Below are 26,649 nucleotides of genomic sequence, written 5' to 3'. Positions count from 1 at the left end.
ATCTGGATCTACATTTCCAAGCTCAGTACATCTGTCCTGGGCTCAGATGTCCACGGGTTACTCTGGTGGCAGTTTTCAATGAACAGCACTCAGATGTTGCCAAAATACAGCCCTCTGGAGTGAGTCCAGGTACCTGATGGAGCTGGAGACAGTCTTCTTGGTGTCCAGGGCTCCCTCATCCCCCCAGAACCCTTCTCCTTTCTTGTGACATCCCTCAGATCTGGAAACTCTCAGCAACAGCAGCTGGTGAAGATCACCCATATTTGCTCACTTTAAATCACTTCCTCTGATGGGTGGTACTTGCAACATGCTCCAAGTGACAGGGTGTCACCCTGAGCTCGGCAGCTTTTAGCTAAATAACATCTTGCAATATTATTTATGTCATTTATGCCCAGTCAGGAAAAATGTTTCCACATCTTGCTTGGCCATTAGGTACTGATAACGAGCAGAGGAATAAAGGAGGTGATGTTTAACGCCTCCTAGAAACTTCTGAGCCTTTGTCCTGCTTCAGCTGAAACCTGAGGTACAAAAAAACCCCTGTGTCTACCACCAGCTGACATTATGTTGGTTCTGTTTGTGGCCGTGTTGCACTCTGTGCTTCAGGTGCCTCATGGGACTGACCAGCCCTGGGCCGGTTGGTCATCTGGTTCCAGCACTTTAGGACGTGCCTGTATCTGAGCTGAGGGGCCCTGGTGCCCTTGCAGAGATTCAGGCAGTGACCAGGGAAGCTGAATTTGGAGCTCAGTCACTGAGTTACCCCCCTAACAGACTCAGTGCCCTTGTTGACTCCAGAGGAACCCCAGGTGTCTGAGCTGGAGACGTTACTGAGAGAGCAGATTAATCCCAGCCCTGGTGAAGGATTCAGGGTGTTCTCATTCAGGGAGACGAAGAGGTGAGCTAGGGTGTCTGCAGACACTCCCCAGGTTAAGGGTTGCTGATACAGATCAGGAGCCATTAATGGACACCTACAATCCCACAGGCACCTTTGGCCTCCTTTTAAGATGTGGATGCATTTCCCTTTGGAGTTCTGTGTATGAGAGAGACTAAAACACCTCATTAGAGATCATGTGAAAGCAAGTGACTCTCAAGGCACCTGGAAATATGTAACATCTTGTTGCTGCTCTGTTAAAGGTCTTGGATACCTTGGCTGCTGGACAAGACAGTAAAGGCTGAGGCAACCCTTTGGGTTTTCTTTGGGTTCATATTTGTCTATGGTGACACCAAGTTGGCCCCAGCTGAGCTGCATCAGCCTCTCTGCTCTGTGAGTGAAGTTCAGAGACAGTGACTGAGTTTCCCATAACCATTCACTCCTTGGCTGAGCTCAGCCTCCCTGGAAATTCTGTAGACAGTGAAAACATACTGAGGTTCTTTTCTTGTCAGAAAAGGTACTGAGGGTGTTTTCTGATCTATCTCCAGTCCTTTGGGATAAATAAAGGTGATCAATATCAAAACATTAATTCTCCAGGGCTGTGCCACTTCATGAAAGCAGAACCGTGTACAATGAAAGGCACCTTCATTTTGGTTTGTTCTTATTTGGGACAAAATGCCTCTAAAAATGACCATTTCACAGTCTGGCTCCTTGTGATGTGAACTTGGCTGAGCTGAGTGTTTGCATCCAGCGCAGGTGCTGAGGAGCTGTTTGTGATTCTGCCCTGGCAGGGTTCCCACCACTGCTCGTGGGGAGGATCCCCTGTCAGCCCAGTGTCACTCTGTGCCCGTCTCCCCTGGGGTCTCCCCATGGAGCAAAGCCTGAGGGGAAGCTCCAGCTGAGCTTTCAGCTGTGTCAAAACCTCAGTGCCATGTCCCAAAGATAGATGTGGCTGCTTGGCTTGGGGCCTGGCTGTCGGGTCTGCTCCAGTGCAGCTTTATTGTGAAAGGCTTGGACGTGCTGAATACTCTGTTTTGAGCGTTTTCACTCTGATGTTATTAATGAACAATGGAATTTGCTAAGAGTTTTCTGGCTTCCTCCTGTCCTGGGATTTGTAGCCCCAACAACCAGGGTAGAGACTTAGATTTGATTAACACAACGTAAGGGAATTTGCCTTTCTGTGATACTGATCCTCTTCAGTATTTGTGTCCCTTCCATCCCCGAGTGTGATCATCTTTTTTGTCTCCATTGAATAACTTCCATTTGCCTCCATTAAATCACTTCCTATTTTGATTGCTTCTTTCTTGTGGAAGAGGAACAACCTTTGGAGCTCTTCCTACCAGGCACACTGGCCCAGGCTGGAAATGGCCACTTTTCAAGAGTTTGTCTCAGAGCAGGATGTTTTTCCCATAGTGTAGCTCTGGTCAGGCATATCCCTGACTGGCTGATGAACAATCTCCTTTTAGCTGGGTTTTGCCAGGGTCATTACATTCCCAGCAAGGAGAAATCTCTGAGCCTGGCTGCTTACCCACTGGAGCTTCTCCTGCTGATGAGCCAGGAGGGAAAAAGGAACCTTCTCCATCTTTTCTCACACCTGAATCCCAAGTTTTTCCCTGCTGAAGAAGGGTTTGGCCCTCTTATGGAGTGGGCGGGAAGAAAATTGCCTTCCTGGAGTAGCTGGATCAGGTGGAGATCCTTGTTTCTCAGAAAAAGTGCATTTGATCTAAAAATTATAAAGGAAAAAAAAATCACCATGATTTACATGGTCACTGACCTGATATTTTTACTAATCTGCCTCCCTCCCCACACTGCCAGCCCAGGTCCCAGTTCTCAAAGAAGTTCCTCTGGTGCAGGATCCATCAGTGTCTCAGCTCTATAGTGTCTCAGGAGCATGAAAAAAACTGAAGTGAAAATCCCAACACCCTGGGTCAAACCAAAGATTTCTGGGGCTCCTTAATTTCTGGTTTAAACTTTGTCTCTCCACTTTTGTGTTTCCTTGTTGCAAGTTTGAGGGAAGTTTCTTGGTGCCAAGTTTTCATGAAGATTCAAACTGATGAAAAGTCATATAATGAAGTGATGTTTTATTGTCAGTGTAGAAACAGAAGTGGAATGAGGTTCATCCAGCCTTAGACATTGAATGCTTAAGGTCCAATCTGAGGCTGTTGTCTATCATTCCCTCATTCCAAGAGAGGAAAAGATATCTCCAGAGGACAGGCCTTCCTGTCTTAGGAAAAATGGGTTTTGGAAGCACCTATTTCTCTCCATTGGCTCCACAGGTGCTTAAAAGAGCAACATAAACTGTGTGCAACTTAATGCCAGTGAAGGCAGTGCAGTGGAGAGGAGTCCTTCATGCTGCCTTCCCATGTCACAGCCTCATTGCTGGCTGTTGATATTTGGTATGAAATTTGCCATACAGCTGTGGGTATTATTCACTGCTCTGTACTGTGAGGAAGGGAACCTTTGGATCTTTAAGAAATCAATATTTTATCTCACTGTAAGCTGCTGGGGGCAGTGACCACGCCAGGGTGTCCTTTCTAGACCTTTATTCCTAACATTTCTTTGGCACAGTCAAAATGACCCTACATCCCATGCCTGGGAGTGCTACTCTCTTGTAGTGATATTTAATACTTCAAATGCAATAGGCTCATCTGAAGAACTTATTCAGAATCACTATGTTTTGTTAGTCTACTGGATTGCCTGAAGAGGATCAGCCACGTGTAGCATCATCCCCCTACACAGTCACTCACAGGTTTGACATGGAGTAAAAATATATATAAATAAATGCAGCTCAAACAGGAACTGGTTTCCTGATTTCCTAACTCACCATCAGTCCCAGCTGGGTCCCACACAGGGAATAACATCAGCCAGGCCCAGTTGGCCTAGCAAAGCCCTCACACTTTTGGATTTTGTACACTGTTAATGAAGCATTTCCCATTTGTTCCCTGTCACTGCTGGCAGTAACAACCAGACAGGAGGTTGGGGTTTCACTCTTCTCAGTCCTGAACTTTCCAGGGCTGTTGTTGTGATGAAAATGAACTCAGACACTGCTGCAATGAGCACAGATCCTGCTGCAGCTGAGAGGAGAGGGCAACTTTTAATTAGATTAATTCCTATAACTGGAAACATAGACAAGCTTTGCAGTTCAGACCCTCTTCATCAGTCTGAAAGTTTGGACCCTTTTCCAATTTTGTGTGGTTAAAACATCAGAGATGATGCTAAATAAGTACAAGCCAAAAAGAGCAGGACCTTCATATTTCTAAACAAGTGGACAAACATTCCAGTGTTTATATTTCTCCCAAGGTTCCAGTCCTGCCCCAGGCCAGTGGTATCATATCCTTCCTCTGGAGTCTCTAGGCACATTCTTTACCTAATAGGGAATGGGGACAGTGGTCAACTTTTATGGAGAGCATGGAGATCACCAAAGTGAACATACCTTGGGAGCAGGATGTCTCAGTGCTGTTATTAGTATTTAATAAACTCAATATTTGTCCACCCCATCACTCCAGACGTGCCTGTTGCCTTTTCCTAAGGGATCTGCTCAGGCCTCCTGAGACCATCAGCTGCTCTCACATTTTTGCTTCCACCACATCTCACATCAAAGGATCACACACTGTGGGAAAATCATCTGCCTACGTTGCATTGTCCTAATAACCTGGAGGATGGTTTCACTCTTGTCCACTCAGTCTTTTATTGAGGAACAGTGAAGACTGGTTCTCTGTTCATTAAACCTTCCACTTGAGACATGATTAGACATCTAGCCCTGCAAGTGAGCTTTCATTTTCTGTCTCCTTTGCTTCTGGATAGACTGGATCTGTAATTTATTAGCCTCAGTGCCCTCCACTGTTTATTTTCCACTTTTTACCATTTCTTTTTTTGAGACAGAAAAATTCTCTAGGGGAGCACTGTGTGTGCTTTATGTGGGAATGTGATAATATTTTACATTTTATCATTGATTCCTTCCCAATAATTTAAAGTACTGCTGTAGCTCTTCTAGCTGAGCACTCAACCAGTGCCATGTTTCTCTTTAACACAGAATCTGTGGTGATGAGATAGATGCCGGGACAATGACCATCCAGAAAGCCATACAGCTCCTGTGCTCCTCTGATGACAAATACCAGGCCATGGGTGCTTACTACCTCCAGCACACCTGCTTCCAGGATGAGTCTGCCAAGCAAGAGGTGAGCAAACCCCTTCTGAGCTCTGCTGGCATGCGGGGTATGACAGCACAACAGATGGATGGAGCTGGTTTTTCCCAGTACCAAGGATCCTTAATTTTCATGAATTACAGAATCTGAGCTGGAAGGGACCCATGGGGAGCCTTATACCTCACTAGTCATGCTCAGGAATTAATTAGGTGGTTTTTTTTCAACTTTTCAACTATTAGTGGCCACTTTCTGACAAGAGCAGTTAGTCAGGATTTTAAGAGAGGACAGTGTTCACCTTATCACCATAAGCTGCTGTGGCACAGGTTGATGGGGTCTGGCAAGATGGAAGCAGCCATCCAGTGTCCTCTTCTGGGTGCAATTGCTCCCAGTTCCACATAGATCTTTCACTGTCTCAGAGCTGCAGTGTCAGGGTCAGACAAAGTTGCCCCAAGGCCCACTGTGATGTTCAGTGGGCATTCCCAGTGACTCTGCAGCCATTTCCCAGCCTTTTTCAGCCACCTGAGCCAATGGATTAATCAGTGATTGTGTACAAAGATTCTGCACATCCAGAGTGGTGGCTGCCCCATCCCTGGAAGTGTCTAAGGCCAGGTTGGATGGGGCTTGGAGCAACCCGGGATAGTGGAAGGTGTCCCTGCCCATGGCAGGGAGTGAAATAAGATGAGCTTTAAGGTCCCTTTCAACCCAAACCATTCCATCATTCTATGCTGTTTGATCAAACAGATGCCCTTCTTACAGCACAGGTTATTTTTCTTATGCTCTTGCTCTTCAATTACTTTGCCAAAATCCATTAAGGGAGGCAGCCTGAAGGATGGATCTGCTGCAGCAAGACCGCTACCAAAATTTATCCCCACCTCTGTGTGTTTGCAGTCATGCAAACATGGGGTGATCAAAATGCCCAACAGTGGAGCTGGCTGTACTGGCACATGTGGGGCTGTGCTGGCACATGTGGGGCTGTGCTGGAATATGTGGGGCTGTGCCCCTGTGCCTTTGCTGTGTCTGAATCAAGCACAGGTCCCCCAGCCCACCTTAACAGGGCTAATTGTGGGGGTGGCCACACCCTTCATTTACCATTGAAAACACTTTCTGAGCACTGGCCTGTCTGGTGGCTTCCCAGAAAAGATGTGTTAGAGTAGGTCTGTGAGTTGCCTGAGCACACACTTGTTTTCTGAAAGGTGCTCATTCATTGTCTATTGTCAGTGGGGTTGGTTTGTGCCAGGAGGGGCTCCAGGCAGGATCATGTCCTGGTACAGAGGACATCCTACAGCAGGAATACCCATCATTTTGGAGAGCTCAGCTGGAAGAATTTGCCTCCAAACCTCTCTGTCACATGTGTGGTGTCCTGCAGGTCTGGGCTCACAGCCCTTCCTGGTGCTGGAGCAGCTGGAGAGGCTGAGCTCGAGGGTGGTGACACTGTGCCATGACCATCCCTCTAAGCTCAGCCCGTGATTCCAGGATGCAGACAAATTACCACAGCATGTCATTACATGGCTATAGATGGCCTCTTCAGAGGGGCAGAGCAACATTCTCATCTGATGCAAGCTGGAGGTTGGTGAAAGTTTGGGAGAGCACATTTACATCAGCAAAGGACTCGGTCCATGGCCTTTACTCAGAGACATCTACTTACAGAGCTTTAAGCTCCAACCTCCAGGCCATCAGCTTTGTGGTCATGACCTGTGGCCTGAACCGTGTCCTGGGGGGCATCAGGCCCAGCATCACCAGCCAGGCGAGGGAGGGGATTGTCCTGCTCTGCTCTGACCTGGCACAGCCTCACCTGCAACATTGGGGCAGTTTGGGGCACTGCAAGATAAGGAAGATCTAAAGCCATTAGAGAGTGTCCAAAGGAGGCAGCGAAGATGGTGTGGGGCCTTGATTTGAAGCCGTGTGAGGACACTGAGGGCACTTGGTGTGTTCAGCTGGAGCAGAGGAGACTGAGGGGAGACCTCAGTGCAGGTACAACTGCCTGGGCAGGGGCAGAGGAGGGGCAGGGACTGAGCTCTGCTCTGGGGAGACCAGGGACAGGACCCCAGGGAAGGGCCTGGAGTTGTGTCAGGGGAGGTTTAGGCTGATCTCAGGAAAAGGTTCTTCCCCCAGAGGCTGGTTGGGCACTGACCAGGCTCCCCAGGGCAATGGGCACAGCACCAAAGCTGACAGAGCTGAAGGATGATCCTCTGGGGCACGGGGTGTGATTCTTGGGGATGGACCTGTGCAGGGCCAGGATTAGGACTTGATGATCCTTGTGGGTCCCTTCCAACTCAGCATACTCTGGGATTCTGTGAGTGTAATTTTGTGAGTATGTGATTCTGTGACATGCCATTTCTGGCCACCCTTCCCGGCCAAATCTGCTTCTCCAGCTCCCCTGAGCACGAGGAGTGCCAGAAGTGCCCTGTGACTCCCAGCATCGCCGTGGCAGTCCCGGGTGTCCCTGCCCCAGCCCCCTGAGCTGATGGCAGCCTGTCTCTCCTGTGCAGGTCTATCGGCTGGGGGGCATCGCCAAGCTCGTGGAGCTGCTCCGCAGCACGAACCAGAACGTCCAGCGGGCAGCAGCCGGGGCCCTCCGGAACCTGGTCTTCAAGAATCCAACCAACAAGATCGAAACCCGGCGGCAGAACGGGATCCGGGAGTGCGTGAGCCTCCTCCGGAGGACGGGGAACACCGAAATCCAGAAGCAGCTGACAGGTACAAAGGCCCAGCCCTCGGCAGGACCGTGCTCCCCGCAGCCTGTGGCCCGGGATGCTCCAGCACACAAAGGCCCCGTAGCCAGGGGGCTGCCATACTACAAAAGGGGTGTTTTATGTGCCTGTTGCACCAAATGGTGACCTAAATCAGAAAGGCAAAGGAGGGCCTGGCCCTTCGATGTGCCATAAGGGTTCCTCACTTCAAAAGTGCCCCTTGGGGAAGCACCTGCCCCAGGTTTTCCCCACAGTTGTGGTCACCCTGCCACCCTCATGCCTTCCTGCACCCCAGGCCACTGTGATGTTCCCAGGAGGACTAAAGGGTGCTGGAAACCCCAGTATGGTTGGGCAGGTTCTCTAACTCGTGTCTCACCTTTCCTTGAGGGGTTGATGTGAGGTTTTTTGGTGTGGATCACACTCAGCTGTGTCTGAGGTCTGAAGTGCCAGCCTTTATGAGATCCTTAGAGAGATGCCTTCCCCCTGCAACCTAATGGCAATAAACACCAATTTTGGGAGGAGGGAGGGTGCTTGGATGCCCATCTCCACATGGGGCCTATCCTGTCTGTCTCCCACAGGGATGCAGAGACTGAGTTTAAGGCAGCCTCTGCACCCTTAGCTCAAAATGGGGTGAAGTGAGGAAGGCTTTTGGTGCTGGAATTCACTCTGACTGAAAGACAGTTCCTAATGGCTGGTGACCCTCCGCTTGAGCTTGTCTCCCACCTCCATCCTAGGATTGCTCTGGAACCTCTCCTCCACTGATGAATTAAAAGAAGAATTGATACAGGAGGCCCTGCCTGTCCTGACAGACTGTGTTATCATCCCTTTTTCTGGCTGGTCTGACAGCAGTTGCAATAGGACAAGAGAAATTATTGACCCAGAGGTGTTCTTCAATGCCACAGGGTGTTTGAGGTGAGTCACCAAGCAGGGACTTACTGCAGCTTATGTCTGTTGGCAAAAGCTGAAGCCATCTAAATCCTCTAACAATGAGCTGAAGGCAAGCCCGCTGCAATTGCGTTAATTAGAAATTCTCCTTGAGAAAGTTTTCCTCAGAGGAGGAGGAAAAAAAAAATTACATGTAAAATACTTTTCAAGTAGCATTCTTTATTTAATTTATTTTTTTTTTAAAAAAGAGTTTTGTTCTTGATAAGACTTTTCTCAGAAAAATGCAAGTTGCTTTGTGCAATACTGAAACCCGTCAGCGTTCAGCTCAGACCAGGAAACTGGGCACATTTTGCCTTTAGATTTTTGGGGCTTCCAGAGAAAATTTTACTCGCTAGAAAACAAACCGGTTTGGGCGTTAAGTGACAGAAAGACAGAATCTTCTGTGTGGGGAAAACAAGCGTTTTCCCACTTATTTTAATAACTGTTTTAGCACAGATCAGTCACAGAACACCCTGGACTTTTCCTGTCTCTTTTCATCAGGCAGCTCAGCTACAAAACACGAGGCACAGGCTGAGCCCAGAGTAGTTTATTTTTTTCACGGGGAAAGCCAGAGCCTGTTTGTAGAGGATCTTTGCCCTGACTTGCTGTTTCTCCTACCACCCTCCTCCACTTGGATGGGAGCTCCTTGTCTCAATGGGAACAAGTGGGGAAAAAGAACCGTCCCTGCATAATTAGGTACTTTCATCAAGGGAAGCTCTCCCCGAGGGAGCGGGTGCTGGCCGCGCCCTTCCCAGACATGCAGCTTGCAGGAGCTGTATTTGCTTGTGAAACGAACTGGGTGAATGCAGCAGGGGCCTCTGGAGACGTGATACCATCGTCTTCTGTGGCTGAGAACCGTGTCTGACAGACAGTGGGTGCTGGTTCCTGACAGGCAGTGGGTGCTGGTCCCTTCCCTGTCGTGGAGGGCACCATCCCCATGCAGCTGCACGTGGGGACGTGTGGTGTGCCTTGTGTGTGAGGTGCTCGACTTTAAGACCATCTCAAGTCACCAATGCCACAAAATATTCCATTAAAATGAGGGAAGGAGTGTGGTGACAGCTTGTAAAAGGAGTTTTCTGTGGAGTTCAACTCAAGGCAGACTCTGCCTGCAGAGATTTACCAGAGCCTGTGGCAGCAGTGTCCAACCCCTCGATGAAGACTGGCAGATACAGGTCAGAGAGGGAGTTCAAAAGGCCAAAGGCAGCAGGACTGGGGAGCAAGGAGAGTGAGGAAAGCTGGGCACTTGAGTCTGGAGCCCCTGCTCTGAGGGGTGAGCCAGGATTGCTGTGACTCACTGCCCTGCCACATCATAAAACAGAGATGAGAACAGCCTTGGGTTTGCCCTGGGCTCGAGCCATTGCTGCTCAAGCATTTCTGGATTGCAGATGAATTCATGTTAATGAGGAGGCTGCAAATCACAGTGAACTCAAATCCAGTTCTGGAACGCCTAGAGTGAATATCTCACAACGACTGCCAGCCTCTCTTTGTTTTTCGTTTGCAAGCTACAAGGCAATAAAACAGGGAAGGAAAAAAAAACACAACAAAACAACAAAAAACATTTCCTGTTACTGGAAAAACTCCCTTCTCCAGGCAGCCCAGGAATCCATTACAACTTCACAAACTAGTCAGTCCCTCTGGTCAGAGCTATTGCTGCTCTCCAGCACCTCTGCCCTGTGTCAGGATCAGACACTGCTGTTGGCCCTGGTAGCTCTGAGCTTACAACCATTTGCACCTTCCTGGTGATCACAATAATCCCAGATGGTCTTCAGCCAGTCTTCCCTTTGGCAGGAGGCAATGAGGTGTGATGGCACAGGCACAGCCTCTAAGGTAACATCCTGCTGGCTACTCTCACTAGGAGAGTGTCTTCTCCTTAACAGGACATTTCCCCAGGTTAAATCAGTCCTAAAGAGCAACAAGAGAGCTGTGCACCAGCACAGTCCTACAGAAGGCCTCCAAAATGAGATCAGTAGATCAGCTCTGCTGAATCCACAAAAAAATTCCTGAATTCAGCGACAGCCACAGCCAGAACAGAGCCCAACTAACCCTCTCTCCTTCTCTCCTGACATGCTCCTCGATGGCTTTCCTTCAGAAACCTGAGTTCTGCAGACATGGGGCGCCAGACCATGAGGAATTACCCTGGTTTGATTGATTCTGTCATGACTTATGCCCAGAACTGTGTGGCTTCCAACCGACCTGATGATAAGGTACCAGATGCTCCCCCCAGGCTGTTTGCTGGAGTTCAGCCCCGTGGTTAATAATTGCAACCTTGGGAATATCTCAAAATCCCTTTCAAACAAACACCAGAGGGGACTGGACTCTCTGTGGCTGCTTTTGTCCTTCTGAGCCCCAGTGGGATCTGTTGTAGGATTGCAAGTCCTCTGGGATCTGGGACTGAAGTGGAGCTAGGTTTTACAATATTCCGTTCCCAAACACAACGACAAACCAAAATACTGAGCCCCCAATATGCTTTACTCCCTTCCCACCTTGGGATCCTTCCAGCATCCTAATCTCCATCTCTTGCTCTTCCCATCACGGCATCTCTTCATCCAGCAGGACTCAAGTGGATAATCCCTAGATTATCATCATGTTCAGCAAGAAGTCAGGAACTGGTATCTTTCTGCCAGACCCTGATAAAATGGTGTTTATAGCCACATTTTCAGGAGTTCAACACCCTGAAGTCCTCAGTGTCTAGGAAAGTGCCAAAATTACTTTGAATTATGTCAGGATCGAGCAAATCCTCTTTTAGGGATCCTCTTTCATCAGCACATACAGGACACAGCCCTTTGGAAATGGAACCACATGTTTTGGTGTTGGTTACGGGTATCCAGCCAAAATTCTATTTCCATTGGCCCCTCTGACATCAGGTGAAGGAGGCTTAAAAGTGTGTTCTTGGTAAAAAGTGTCACCTGATCTGTAGCTGTGACTTGGATAAAGTAATTGAAAGCTGACTATGGCAAGAGGGGGACTTGGAAGATTTGGCATTTCATAGTTTGGTGTAACCACCCTCACACTCTCCTTTCCTGTTGCCAACTTGCCTGTGGCAGTGAGACATACCAAGGTTCACTGAGTCAGTCACCTCACTGAGATCCACACTGCAGCATCTGGGCTATGTGCTCTTCCTTCATGTCCACTCCACCTCCTTCTTCCTTTCCATCCACCACTTCCCAAAGCAGGATCAGGAGTGTATCTGGTGCAACAGCTAAAAAAGCTGATTATGGCATGGGACATGTCCTCTCTGGAGCTGTAGCAGGTGCTGCTCCATATTTTTCTACCTAATGTGATGTTTGCATTTTTTATTCTGGGGGTGATTCAGTCTGTGGAGAACTGCATCTGCATCCTGCACAACCTCTCCTACCGCCTGGATGCCGAGGTTCCCAACAAATACACCCAGCTCAACCACATGGCCCGGAGCGTTTACATGGACAAAACTCTCACAGGCTGTTTCAACAGCAGGAGTGGGAAAATGGAGGTAAGATGTGCCACAGAGGGATTGGGAATGTGATGTTCAGCCCCAGGCAGGGGCTGCAAGTGAAGAGCAGGATCTGAGCTTCCAGTTTCTCATCTCTCTGTAGAATGATGAGTATGGTGTCCCCCTTCCCGAGGAGGATTTTAAACCCAAAGGACCCAGCTGGCTCTACCACTCCGATGCCATCCGCACCTACCTGTCCCTGATGGATCAGAGCAAGAAGGATGCGACCCTGGAAGCTTGTGCTGGAGCTCTGCAGAACCTCACTGCGAGCAGAGGGCTGGTGAGCACTTCTGTCCTCTGCACGTGTGCAGGCAAATGTGTCAGCACGGAGTCAGAGAGTAGTAAGGTTGGAAAAGACCTCTAAGATCACTTACACCACCATCACTTTACAGCCACCAAAAAGGAAAATGCCCTCCTCAAACCTCAGGGCAGCATGGCCAGGGAATGCTCCAGTGGGATGTTTATTAATTCCGAAAGCGGAGTCTTGTGGGCAGCTATAATCAGTACCCCAAGAGTCTATCCCAGGTCCATACACTTGTTTTCCAGGTTTCCCCAGTCTGTTGGTCATTCTACCAGCATCTGCTGGTGTTGACACCCTCCCCCCAGGGTGCCAAGTGAGGATGTGCCCAGATGTGCACATGTGGACAGATGCCACTGAAGGAGTGAGAAGGGCTGTGTGTGTGCCACTGCCAGCGAGTGTTCTCCAAGTGGGAGGTGGCTCTAATTAAAGGGTGGGTTGTTCTGTGGATTGTGGCTTGTCCTCACATCAGAGCTGCTTGTAAAGTAGCTCTGACAGATGTCCTAACCCGTGGGCATGGCAGCGTGGAGGTGACACGGGCTGTTTGATGCCAGGGCTGTTGCAGGAGCGAGGGGTGCGTCACGACAGCAGCTCTGCCGTGCCCAGTGTCGCTGCCATGGGCATGACCTCGCAGGCTGCCTTCACGTGGGCAAATCTTGACTTGTCTGTTTGTGCCGAACTTCATCAATTCCAATTTAAATAAGATGGATGGGGAGATAAGGAGATAATGATTTCATACGTAGGAGAGGCGTGTCACGTGTGTGAAGTGTTCCACCCAGAAACACGGGGTGACTCACGGGAGGAGCCTTCACTGCTGGGACAGCCGTGACCTGCCAGCTCCAGTCTCCTGGGAGCTTTTGTTACAAGCAGTTCTATGTGTAATACCTTGGGAACTTTGATTTTTTTGCAGTTTAACTCAGCAGTGCCACTAACCAGAAGGTGGGGAGAGGCTGTCCCAGATTGGGTAGAGCTGATCAGGGAAGTGGAGCCGGAGTTCTGTGCTCCGTGGAAATGAAAAGCCTTTCAACAACTGACACCATTGCACAAGGATATCTCTTGGGCATGGGGGAAGAAAACAAACAAACAAACAAAACCCTGCTCTGACAGTGCTGAAGCAACTTAATTCAGCCTTCTGGAATGGAATGGCTGAAATTTGCCTGGATATGACAAACTGGCTCCTCCCTTTAAGGGAGCTCAGAGCTGGAGTTGGGGTGAATTGCTGGGTTTGCTGTTTCTTGATGGAAAGGGAAGCTGGGGATAAGCTTGCAAAGCTTGCTGTGATCCTTTAGCTTATTGAGGATGGCTCTGAATCTGTTTCAACTCCGCTTTACACATCCCAGTCCTGCTGGTGTGTAACTGTAGGAGGGCACAAGTGCCTCCTGAAGCATGGGAAGAAAACTGGATCTCAGCCCACTGGAAGAGGGTTGTTTTCCAGCCTATTCTCTCCATTCTCATGTTACTGTTGATGGACATGTGTCACTGGTGGTGCAACACTCTCTAGCAGCCTTTCTGATGGGGGAATGGCTGAGAAGTTCAGTTTAAACCCTGTCAGTAGGAGGGTAATTTACTCAGGGTATGTGCTTCAACTCATCTGCATTGGCTACATCCTGAGGTCTTCTAGGTTTACATAAGCAAGCACAAGATCAGGATCTAAGATGAGTATTTTTGTTCATCAGGCTCCTTTTTAAGGGTAACCATTAGTTGTTACTTGAGACATGGCAGGGAGCTGCAGGAGTCTTGTGAAGGACATGAAGGTAAAACTTCTCCAGCTTTTGGGAGTATCAGCTGGGCGATCAACTGTTCCCACTTGGGGTCCAGAAAGAGTACCAGTTGTATCACAGAAGATGAGGCTGACTTTTCAAATGTCATGGAGTCGTGGAATCATTAAAGTTGGAAAAGCCCTCTGAGAATAAGTGTGAACCCAGCACTGCCCCGTTCACCACTAACCCATGTCCCCAAGTGCCACATCTACAGGTTTTTCAAACGCTTCCAGGCGTGGTGACACCACCACTGCCCTAGGCAGCCTTTGCCAGGGCCTAACAACTGCTTTGGTAAAGAAATTTTCCCTAATATCCACTTGAAACCTACCCTGGCGCAACTTGAGGCTGTTTCTTTTTGTCCTGTCCCTTTTTCCCTGGGAGCAGAGCCTGACACCCCCCCCAGCTCCACCCTCCTGTCAGGGAGTTGTAGAGAGTGAGAAGGTCCCCCCTGAGCCTCCTTTTCTCCAGGCTTACATAACTGTGGAGAAGAGAGGCAAATGACAAAGAAAGTGGGATTATGGCAGCAGGAGAAAGGTGCCTATTTTATAGCACAGTTGTGTTTCTCCAGCCCTGCACATCACTCCAGTTGTGTCCTCCTGGCATGGGCAGTCCTGAGACATCTCTGTTTTCTCTCCCAGATGTCCAACGCCATGAGCCAGTTGATTGGCCTGAAGGAGAAGGGGTTGCCTCGCATCGCGCGGCTCCTCCAGTCCAACAGCTCCGAAGTTGTCCGGTCTGGGGCCTCTTTGCTGAGCAACATGTCCCGGCATCCTGTTCTCCACAAAACCATGGGTAAGTCACTTCCACCACGGAGGGTTCCAGGACAATGCCCAGTTTCTGGCTGTGTGATATCTGCCCATCTCACTTAGTGAACCCCATGAGATGACTGAGACAAGCTCCCAAATTGGCTGAAGGGGCGTCATTTCTCCTGGCCCAAAGGACCAGAAGAAGGATCAGTGGTATCTGCAGGCTGAATTAAGGGAATGTGCCATCTCAGATTCTCTGGAAGCACGGGGTGTATTTCATAGGCGGTGATAAATCTGCAGGATCATGAGGGTGACCCTGTTTTAGGAACTGAGTTGGACTTGACTGCCCATGACCACCAACACTGCCCTTCCAAAGGCTCCCCCCATATTGTCTTGGAAAAATCAAGTGATGAATATTATGCCATTGCTGTCCAACCCCATCAGTGCCTCCTCCCAGAGGCAGCAGGGCATTCTCGTGTTGAACAGTGTTAACACAAATAGTATTGTTCACTCGTGTGAGGTTTGATGTAATTGTTGATTGGAACATTCCTCCCTCCACCTCTTTAGCTCACCAGGTGCTCCCAGATGTATCACGTCTCCTGTCGTTCCAGTCTGGAAACACCAGCAGCTATGGAGAGATCATGACATCAGCTTGTTACACTCTGAGGAACCTCATCATGTCCAACCCCCACCTGGGAAAGTCTTACTTGTCAAGCAACATGCTCAATAATGTAGTGAGCCTGTGCCGAAATGGGTGAGTTTGGGGCAGGAGGCATGGAAAAGAGCAGGTGCAGATGCTTTTAGCCCCCCACACTCTGTGCAAAGCCAGCTTAACCCCAGAGCCTTCCCAACACCCTTTGGAGCCGTAGTAGAGCATCATTCTTTCCCTGGGCTTGTAAAATGAGACTAAAATATACCCCGCATTTTGGTAGACAGGAATCCTCAGCACTGGGTTCTTGGAACCAGGCAGGAGCCATCCAGGGAGGGATTTGTGAAGGGGAGCCTCAGGAAATTTTCTGGTTGAATTTTAGGAAATTCTAAAAAGAGCTGAAGCACCAACATTTTAAAAGCTTCTTTAAAAAGTACTTATAAAGCTGATAAAAAAGAGGGAAAGTGACTTTTTACATGAGCTGACAGTGACAGGACAAGGGGGAATGGTTTCAGACTGACAGATGAGAGAGTTATGCTGCATATTAGGAAGAAATTCCTCCCTGTGAGGGTGGGGAGGCCCTGGCACAGGTTGCCCAGAGAAGCTGTGGCCGCCCCATCCCTGGAAGTGTCCAAGGCCAGGTTGGACAGGGCTTGGAGCAACCTGGGCTGGTGGAAGGTGTCCCTGACTGTGGCAGGGGGTGGAACAAGGTGAGCTTTAAGGTCCTTTCCAACCCAAACCATTCTGTACTTTTCTGATCTATGAAAAATCCCAGTCCTCAGAACAGGGGATGGCAGTGATTTCCTGGCTCCTGGGCTTCCTGCAGACCTTACCATGAAGGTCAGGTCTGATGTTCAACACTGCAGGAATACAAGGGTTGTGCTTAACTTTTACGTTCAGATCTGTTCATCTTTCTGCTGAAACATCTTCCTCAAGCTGTACCTGGGAGGGTGGGTGTATATGGATTGCTATAAGCACTTCCCCTGGTCTACTCAAATGTTTTACAACAACTGAGCCATCACAACGTATTTTGCTACTTTCTATTTTAGGACTTGGTTTGGGTTTTGGTGGTGGCAATTCTGTCCTGTTTGTTATCCACATTCCCTACAGCACAGCCCTGTCAAGCCTTGCCAAGCTCCATGTTCATTTCTGGCCAAACTGGTGTTAGCCTTGCATTAGCTTTGACCATGTATTCTCCTTCCTGGACTTTCATCTCTCCTACCATCTATCTGCCTTTGTTTTAAAATACCTTATAGGAGAACCTTTTGTTTTCTGCTGTGAGAAGGCATGCCTTCATCATCCTTTGATAAACCACTTCCAATCTACCCCTCGTTTCATGGCAGCAGGGAGGCTCTCAGTCATTAGACGTGGCCTCCTTGTTTAGTTTGGGCCTGGGCCAAGGAGCACTGGTCTATTTGCTGCTTTTATGGGCTTCCACTCTACAACAAGCCCAATTAACATGAAACCCAGCCCTCTTCTAAGTCTTCCTTGTTTTGAATGGTATTTACTCGTGCCTAAAGTCCCGCTTTGGAGGCCTCAGAGCAGTTGTCAGCTAATTTACTAATTCAGCTCCACGTTGCCCAACTTGTGCTCACCTTAATTGTCTTCACTGCTTGGTGTGATGAGCTTTGTTTGCAGTGACTCACTAAACTGTGAGGAGTTACTAAACTCTTGAGGTATCTTCAGCATGTCCCTCCTGTCTGTATCGCAAATTCCTCCTGAGAAACTCCCCAGTTCTTAAAATATCCAAACCCCAAGTTGTTCCTTTTCCTCCATTATTCGTTTTTTTTCTTTTTTTTGGCCCCAAATATTTTTATGCTGTTCAATTCTTAAAAAAAAAAAAAAAAAAAAATTACACCCAGGACTAATCTTACTTATTCAAGCCATATTATTTGAGATTGTTCCCACAGAGCAGACGTGAAAGAGCCCTTGGACACTTGCTAGGTCACAAGGGAGCTATATTCTATATTTTCCCACTGTCTTGTGTAGCCTGCGAAGATCAACAAGAAAAATTTGGTTCGGATTCGTCCATTCCTAAACAAATAAGTTACAGATCTTTGCCTTTCCCATGTTCTCTTCCCAAGTTTCTTTCTCTTCGTGTTTCTTGTAGCTGGTTTCTGAGTGAAAGGCATAAATGGTTCAGCAGTTTATCTGATAGATGTGGTTTCTTCTCCTTCCTGAGCATCCCAATTAAATAATTGTCTCTGTCTTCTGCAGTTACTCTCATTTATGACTTGGGGTTCATGGTCATGATGGTGCTCATTCACTCTTCGTTATTTTTAAACCAAGTTGCCAAAATATTGAATATTTTCTACTTGTTGTTTTTTCTAAAAATCAAGCTACTGTACCTGATTTATTGTGATGTCTGGTTTCCTTTACACCTTTCCTCTCCAACTGTCTGAAAAGCATTTTTCTGCTCATTATTAAGCAACTTTTTTTCACTAATAAATTTACAATTTTTCTCAATAATTCTACTGGCTGCAGTCAAAGCTTTTCTCCAAAATCTCTCCCTGTACTTTAGAGCATCAGATTTGCAGATTTTTCACCTCACAGTCCCTTTATCACAGATTTATTTCTGTTTCTCTTTGTTCCTTCACTTTTCACCCCTTTTCTATTGCAAAATTTTTAGATTTTAATTCCACAGCATTTTACCCAAATTAATCTTTCAAGAAACTCAGGTCTTCCCTTGATTCTTTCCTGTGGAAAAGAGTTCTCATCCACTCATCTCCAATTTCCCATTTCTTCCAGAGATTTCACCTTGATAGAAATTTTATACACTTATGACATCCTGGAGAAATCCTTCTTCTGGGGATTCCTTGGCATGTTCTGTGACATACATGAGGTTCTTTATACTTTTCTCCTTTGAGGAAGAATTGTTTTCCCCCATTAGTTGACAAAATTCTTGTCTTTTTTTGTCCCCTTTATGTTTTCCCCCCAGTCCCCACCATCTCCTCCTGATCAGGTTCCTGTTTGTGCTTTGTTTTTTGGATGACTCCTGCCACTGCCACCAGTGAACATCTTCCCCGTTTTCTTTCCACATTTTTTGATGAATAATTCTCTTTTTAAAAAACCAGTCTGTCCTTAAAATCAACTTTGATTTTCAGGCAACTTATTATCAATAATTTTCCCCCCAAATCAGCTGTCCTTGATACTCTGCTCCATGTTTTCCACTGCTATAATCACACTATTCCCAGCACTTTTGTTTTGGAGATACCATTTATATACTGAAGTTGTCATTACAGCTCCAGCAGCTCATGCCTAATCTCTTTATACCTAAAGTGTAGAGCAGATGCTGTATGAAACAGTCATCAGCAGTTCTTCAAATTAAGTGTTTAGAGATTCTTTTGTCTAAATTTTTAAATGGCTCAGGCACCAGATGTTGGTAATTTTGGTTTGAAAACTAAAAGACTTTTGAGGGCTACTCTGGAGACACAATGGCAAAAAGGATTTTATTTAGCACCATTAGAAGTAAATTATTTAAAAAATAAATGAAAATTACTCTGCCTTAGAAAGAAAGAAAGTACATGAAACAACATATTCTTGAAAGAGAGTGTCCAGGACATGCACTGACCATTTAATCACAGGAACCCTTGGGTTTTTTGGGCTTTAATGGCTTTTCGGCCACAAACAATATTTCAGCCAAAAAATGTTTTAAAACATAGTCATTCTGGTGACAGTGCATAGGATGGTTATAACCAGAGAACAGATTTTGCAATAAAACCTGGTTTTATTTGTCCCAAAGCACTGCTCAGGGATTTCTGGTTGTGCCCCAAGCCCGCTACACATCACCACGAGCTACAGAACCCACTTGAAGTTTATGATCAAGTCACACTTAATCATCTCTTTGGTAACTGCTGCTGTGCATGTTAGAGAAAAGCCCCAAAATTTGCTGAATGTGGTGACATTGCTGTCCTCTCACCCTCCAAGTATGGTGCTGGAGGTCCCAGGTTCTTCACGAGCACGGTCCCATTTCTCATGGCCTGGTGAGGATGTTTAGGGGACAAACTGGTCTTGAGAAGCTGCATCATACAGGCAGGGGCCTGAGCCTGGACTTGTACCTCTCCATCCCCCTGGCTGAGACAGGCTGGGGCTGTTGCACTGAGCCCAGATCAGAGTCTCCCACAGTCCAGGAGATGAGGAGTGGTGATAGGAGCCAGCAAGGAGGTTTAGATCTGGGTGGTTGTATGAAATGCTCCAAAATTATAAAAGGCACTGCTATGACTCACGGTTTCGGAGCTGTTACATGAGCAAGTATCTATTAACTTGTGCTGAGTAAGGACTTATGGTTGCAGATGTTGTCATTACAAATGCTCCCATCTCCTCCGTCCTCCCCAGGAAGAGGAGCCCTCTCCTCTGCTGCCCTCCCAGCAGATCCACCCACGCTGTCCCTGCAGACTCCAGGGAAGGGCTGGCACCATTTCCCTTCTCTTTCACTCTCTCAAATTCCACACTCAGAAACACTCCCTCAGCTCAGTTTAGTGCTCATTTTCCCTCTCAGATCCTCCCCTCTTTTTCATTTGCCCTGTTCTGCTCCCAGAGGTTGTTGTCCCATAATATTGCTGAGAGAGCAGGAAGGGTTTTATTGACAGGCTTCAGCTGGAGATGGGCTGCTGGCAGAGGCTGTAGGTTGCTGTTCTGTGGCTTGCCATAAGTCACTGGGGTTGCTTTCATGTTCCCAGCTCCTGTCCGAAGGCGGCCGAAGCCGCTCGCCTCCTCCTGACAGATCTCTGGTCCAACAGGGAGCTCCAGAGTGTGCTCAAGCAGGTAAGGAGAACACTTGTGCTTTTGGGAGACAGGAACAACCCTGTCTTGACTCATTTGCTGAAGCTGGTGAGTTTGCAGAGGCCATGATTCAGCAGGGGCTGGGAGGAGCCCGGGGTGGTGGGAGGACCAGGATGCTCCCAGCCCTTTGGCACCACCTGAGATCCAGGCAGTGAGTCACAGCTGATCTTAGGGGCTAAGCAGGCAGTGGTGTGCCTGTGTTGGGCACCTTCCTCCCTGGGGCTGATGCTGCTTTAGGTGGGCTCTGCCACCTCTCTCCTGGGGTTGGGGGTAGGGGGTGCACAGCACTGCTCTGGGTTGTGATAACTCTGGACATTTCACACTAGTTTAGGAGATTCCCTTCGTTGCAGCCCATCGTGTAGGATCAGCATGTCCCAGCAGATCCCTGGCAAGGTTCCTTCCCTCTTTCCGCCCATTTTCTAGTGTGTCCATAGCCCTACCCTGTGGTTACATCACCCCACAGTCAGGGGAAGCTTTTAAACAAAGAGGAGGAGTATTTTAGGATTTGTTTTGCTCCCTGCAACAGAAGCTGTGAAAGTGCAGAGCCAGACGGGGGCTGAGTTCCCAGCTCCCAGTGGCTTGCTTTGAATGAGCTGGGGTTTTCCAACTCAAGAGCAGCAGCACCTGCAGAGAGTAAAGGGCCAAATTAAAGACAAGGATCAATATCTCCAAAGGGGGCTGCCTGGGGGCAGGAAGGGAGAGAGCATCCAAACATGGGTCTCATATTAACAGTTAGGGACTTTCTGCACAGCAGCTGGTGCAGCTTTGTGCCAACTCAGCAGCCTGTGCCAACTCATTGTGATGTGACTGAGCCACTCTGGTGTTCACACAGATGTTCACTGCGTGGGTAAACATGAGATGAGGAGGATGGGAATCTGCAAGGGGAACATGCATCATGCATCGACTTGTGCTGCTTTTTCAGGATGAGGAACAAACCCAAATAATACTCAAAGAATGATTAAATAAAGGTTTCCTTAAAAAAAAAAAAAAACACAAACAACTGGAGAAATCCAGCTCTTGGTCAATGGGAAGCAATGCAAGGAAAAGCTACTTGGTCTAGTGGAAGGTGTCCCTGCCCATGGCAGGGGCTTGGAATGAGATGAGCTTTAAGGTGCCTTCCAACCCAAACCATTCCATGATTCAGTGATTCTGTGAAGTCCCTCCATAATGCTGACATGACAAAGGCACACAGAGGGCTGACAGTGGAGGTTGGTTGAGAAGGAAGCACACTTTGTAAGGGGAGGACAGGTGCTGAAGTTGGACAGGAAGGCAATAGATACCTGTCATATATAGATGTGTAGATATATAGATATATTTATAGGATTCTGGAAATTGATGTGCACTCACTGCACTTCATATGCATTTGCTTTTTCAGCAAGGGTTTGATAAGAACATGATGGGATCTTTAGCTGGAACGACCTTCAGGACCCTCTCTTCCAGATTTTAGGAGCCTCTCCATGCACGTTCAGGCTGAAGGTGAGAACAGGGCCCTCACGGGTGGATTTGGGGCAGAGGAGTCCTGTGAGTTTTTGCTACTTTTAATCACCCCTAAAGTGTGTTTGGGGGATTTTCATCCCGAATCTTCTCAGCCCAGTTTGCAAAGCATTTGTGTCAGTGGAAGGGCAGGAGCTGTCCCTGGGATGAGGGCAGATGTTGCCCAGCTGTGCATTTCAGAGATGCTCCACACAGATGTCACAGGACAGACAAAGCTGCTGGATGTGGCTGTGCCTCTCACTTACTTTGCCAAGCAGTAACTGATTTATTGCATTTTTCCAAGTCTTCTCAGGAGAGGCTCTTCACAGGATTCTCCTTGTCAGTGCTCTCGTTCCCGAACTATGAACAGTGTTATCCAGATAATGTCAGTAATGTGCAATTAATTCCAGCCCCTGCTATGGCTTTAGGGCTTGTTTGAGCCCTTAATCCACCTGGAAGCCTCGTGTCAAAGTTGAGAACTACGTGCTGTCAACTGAAAAACCCCAATAGAGGAACCAGGGTAGAGGAATCATGGGCCGAATTTTTAGGGCATCATTGTGGCTTAATATTCAGTGTGAAATGAGGACTGAGTCCCTAAGGCACTTCTCACTCATAATTCCCACTGCAGAGAAAAGCTTTAAGCACTTTGCAAATACCCAATGTCTCTATGGTGGCAGATGAGATTATCCAAAAATTAATTATTTGCTCCCTTCCCCAACATGCTCCTTGTGAACAAGCTAAGCACAGTCCTGGTGTAAGAGAAAATGGTGCCAAAGCCCATTTCTTCCCTCTGCCCAGGTACAGATTTCCCTTCTTGCTCTGTTGGGATGTAGAGTTGCACTCTGATCCTTGTGGGTCCTTTCCAACTCATCACATTCTGTGATTCTGTGGGTTTGTTCCCACTGAGACTCTCAGGAGCATGAAAGTCCAGGGTCAAAAGCTGTGGGCAGCCAAGAAACTGGGTACAGGCTAAGAAAAAAGATTAAAAGTTGGAGTTTCATGTAATGAAAAGATTTCTTAATTATCTGGGTTTTCAGTTTTTCTTTGTATGTTTTTTTTCCATTTCAGAATTTGGAATTGGTTCATGTCCAAGAAGACAACCCTTCCACGATTACTTAGGAAGTTAAAGGTGTAGAATGTTTCTGAGTTTAACTCAACTGTAAAGCAAACTAAACATGTGGATTTCATGTGGATGATACTGATATTTTTAAGCATTTTCTTCTTTTTAGCGGGAGAAGGGACTTTTATATACTTTCTTGAGGTCAATAATTATTTTTTTTGCCAAGAGTGTGTCTGTGTAAGTCTGTGCTGTGCATGTGTGTGCAGGCAGCACACGGGCACGTGCCGTGAGTAGGATCTTCCTACAGGCTCAGTCCCCTGTCCTCCTCCCAAAATCGTGCAGTTTAACCCCCTTGCAGACTTTTATTCCAATTCCACCCAATCCATGCACCAAACACTGCCACACTACAAATCTGTCATGACCCATTTTTATCCACAAGTACAAAAAAATGTCAGTTTTAGGCCGAGTTCCCCCCGTTGCTCATGGCTGTTACCAACAGACACACACACATCCATGCTCTTCTTTCCAAGGCTGGTTATTCCAAACCTTTATGAACATGGGTTTCTTCTCCGCTTAGCATTTTTTTCTCTGATAGTTATTTAGCATTTTTCTTTCCTGTCACATGAACTCTTTGTCTCGAGAAGCAAATTGACTCCTGCAAATACTCTCCCGGGTCTCAGTAACCCTTCTCTGAAGCTGAATATGAGGGGACAGTTGCAACACATCTGCAGAGCAGGAGCATTCCTGGGTCCTGATCCACTCTGAGCACCAGAGCAACTCAATCTCGTGACTGAACCTGGACAAACGTGGCATTTGAGAAGCAGAGCAGGACAGGCAAAGTGGTTTTTCCCCCAGGATCACTGACTGCCACACAAGAATGAAAAATGAGGGATTTTTAATCACTTTTTGGTTTTAATGATCAGTGTAAAGAAGTAGTATTAATATGCAAAGGAATGTAAAGCATTTGTGTGACGTCAGGTTTGGAAATGTTTTTATTTCTTGGGATCTTTAATTGCATGAATCTCCCTGTGATGCTGAGGCTGTGATAGGGGACTGCTGAGTTCATTTTAGGGCAACCCAGTTCTTATGACTGTTGTCCCTCCAGGAGAAAAACATCCTCTACGTGTCCCTGGAGGGAACACAGCTCAGATCCACAGGTAGAGGACCAGCTGAAGATGCATTTGCTGGCTGTCCCACACATGTGGTTATTGTGATGGTTATTCCTCAAACTGTGCAGGGGCTCAGGACCCCACTTTTCAAACATCAGGGGTTCAGGATGTGCTTTGGGATGGATGGATTATTAGCCTGGAAATGGAGAAATGGTCTCATTTTGTGCAGGTGTCAGACTCCTAAATCAGTGGGAATCAGCCTGTCCCTGTTCACACCCACGGGGTGATTCGTGCCAGCTGAAGAACCATCCATGAGGTTCGGGTTTGCTCTGGCACAGCTCCAGAGCTAAGAGACAGGGTGGCCTTGTTGGTCCCCCCTCTAGAGCACAGGGAGCTCATGTACACGGAGGGAGACTCTCTACCAGTTGGTTTTCCTCTTGGACTACAAAGGGTGGCTTAATTCTAGTGCACTTTAATGAGCAGCAGCTCTTTGCCTGCCTTCACCCACGTTCCGTCGAGAGCTTTCTGTGCTGAGCTCGCAGCCAAATGGGAAAGGGAAAAAAGCACCTTTGAAGTGGAGAGTTAGAACCAGGAGAATCTGGTAGGACAGTTTCAGGAGCGTTTAAATAGCAGCTGAGGAGCCCCAGCCCGTGGGCAGGCCCTTGCCAGCAGTTCCCTCACTGGATGTGTATTCCCAGATGCACAGTTCCAATGTTTTCGGCAGAACCCAAGACTCCAGGTGTCCAAAAATTGTTGCAGCATCCCCTGGATTGTTTCAGTTTTGGTGTAAAAGTGTGTTGGGTGCAATTTTGCATTCAGATTTGTTCCTGTAATTACATGTTCAACGGGAGTCCTGGGAGTTAATGGTTTTCTCTGTAAAACTAATTGGGGGAACCTGACTACAAAATGGAATGATGGAATCTTGAGGAAATTCTTTCTAATTGGCTGTTGTTTAGGTTTTATTTTAAAACACTGCTGCTGCTTTCACTCGTGATGCAATTACTGAATCACTGTATAAGGCACAAGGAGCCATAGCTATATGATCATCAGCTCACAATTAAATTTACAAGTACTGGAGATTTCATTAGGAAGTCTTAGACTTCAAGAGACAGATACGTCATTGACATAAATTTTATTTAAGAAAAATTATTACAGTTGTTCTTATTACAGTTGTTTTTCCAAAGCTAATAAAATGATAGAAATAAAATCTGTCTCCATCCTCAGAGATCTTCAAAACGTGACTGGGCACAGCCCTGAGCAATCTCACCTGGCTTCAACGTTATCCCTGCCTTGAGCTGGGCAGACCAGAGAGGTTTCTTCCAATGGAATTACTTTTATGATGCTGTTTTTTACTGCTTTTATACCTCAAAACAGAGCTAACTCAAGAGAGCAGTTGGCTGCATGAACTGTAACTGCTCTGCCATCCCAGGGCTGCTTTGCAGCTATTTCTTCCCCAAAAAATTCTCTAGAAATGGATACTCAACTCTATTTTCTTCCCAGTCTCTCTGTTTAAAATCTGGACTACAGACTCCACCCAAGTCAGTGAAGAGAAAGGAAAATCAGACTTACTGGAAGTTCATAACCAGCACTTCTGGGAGCTCAGTGAGGTTCCTTCCACCATAAATTAATGCTGTTTTCACCTCTAAGATTTTTTTTTTCATTCCAGGGAGGTATTCCTTCTTAAAGGCATATTTTTAACTGTGACATCCTCTTTGATGAGCTGGCTTGCTGTTTCTTGCTTCTTTAAGAGCCAAGGTGGGGCACACCCCCAGTGACAGGGACACCAGCAGGTCTGAGGCTCTGGGATGTAGAGATGGAGAATTTCTGAGGAGGGAAGGACCACAACCAGCAGCACCATTAGCTCTGCCAGCAGCAGAAATAAGAACAGTTGGGGCCTGATTTGTGCACAGGACACACAGCCATGTAAATAAATACCACACTTGTTTGTCCTGGGCGTAACAGAGCTTTTTTTGGTCTAATTTCTGATAAATGCTTTGTCTGTTTTGTGTCTGTACAATCCAACCCACCCCAGCATTTCAGAAGCCTCATGGACGAGTAGAAGGCAGTAGGCAGTTTTCTTCCTCTCTGAACACACACCAGTTTGAGACCAACTCAGCCTACAGGTCCATAGCTATACAGTGTATTCTGTAAGATAGAGGTATGTGAGAATAATATATCAGAGTTTTGTTTTGGCTGTACTGTATGTATTTGCTTCATTGGAAAAGCTAAAATCAATAAAAATTGCTGGAATTTCTTCAAGCTTCCCATTTTGGATGTTTTATTTTGGTTGTCTTGCCAATGTTAGGAAAGAATTAAGCATCTGGTTGAAAGGTCTGAAAAAACCTGTTATACTGCAGCAGTGAGTAGTCTGGACTGCTCTGCATTATCCAATATGAGTAAGGAAGCTGGAAATCCCATTTCCTCCAGCCTGACACTGGAACAGGCTCTGCAGGGCAATGGTCACAGCCCCAAGGCTGCCAGAGCTCAAGGAGCATTTGGACAACGCTCTCAGGACAGGGTGGGATTGTTCTCTGTGTCTGTGTGTCTGTGCAGGGCCAGGAGTTGGACTGGATGATCCTTGTGGGTCTATTCCAGGTCGGGATCTTCTGAGATTCTATGATTTCATCATCACTGGGTTTCTCTCCCATGAACTTTTACAACCATCGCTTCAATCCC

General features: G+C 47.3%; 1 protein-coding gene across 2 annotated transcripts in view; it reads left to right on the top strand.

The window, feature by feature from the left end:
• Positions 1–26,169, top strand: part of PKP1 (plakophilin 1) — a 50,236-nt gene extending 24,067 nt beyond the window's left edge. Inside the window, exons 4-14 of one of the 2 annotated variants that reach the window (XM_051771660.1) lie at positions 4,902–5,046; positions 7,503–7,710; positions 8,438–8,615; positions 10,717–10,831; positions 11,941–12,096; positions 12,200–12,376; positions 14,793–14,946; positions 15,468–15,654; positions 20,229–20,313; positions 21,707–21,807; positions 22,873–26,169. In XM_051771660.1, the coding sequence (XP_051627620.1) occupies positions 4,902–5,046; positions 7,503–7,710; positions 8,438–8,615; positions 10,717–10,831; positions 11,941–12,096; positions 12,200–12,376; positions 14,793–14,946; positions 15,468–15,654; positions 20,229–20,313; positions 21,707–21,778 (1,477 nt within the window). In that variant the 3' untranslated portion in view covers positions 21,779–21,807; positions 22,873–26,169. Of the gene's footprint in view, positions 1–4,901; positions 5,047–7,502; positions 7,711–8,437; positions 8,616–10,716; positions 10,832–11,940; positions 12,097–12,199; positions 12,377–14,792; positions 14,947–15,467; positions 15,655–20,228; positions 20,314–21,163; positions 21,569–21,706; positions 21,808–22,872 lie in introns of those variants that run through there. The other variant, XM_051771661.1, reaches the window with a different exon arrangement.
• Positions 26,170–26,649: the final 480 nt, after the last annotated feature.

This window comes from Manacus candei, unplaced genomic scaffold (genome assembly GCF_025592945.1).
Source record: "Manacus candei isolate 608988 ecotype Guabito, Panama unplaced genomic scaffold, ASM2559294v1 h1tg000139l, whole genome shotgun sequence".
Classification (NCBI taxonomy): Eukaryota; Metazoa; Chordata; class Aves; order Passeriformes; family Pipridae; genus Manacus; species Manacus candei.
This window is presented reverse-complemented; position numbering and strand designations above follow the sequence as displayed.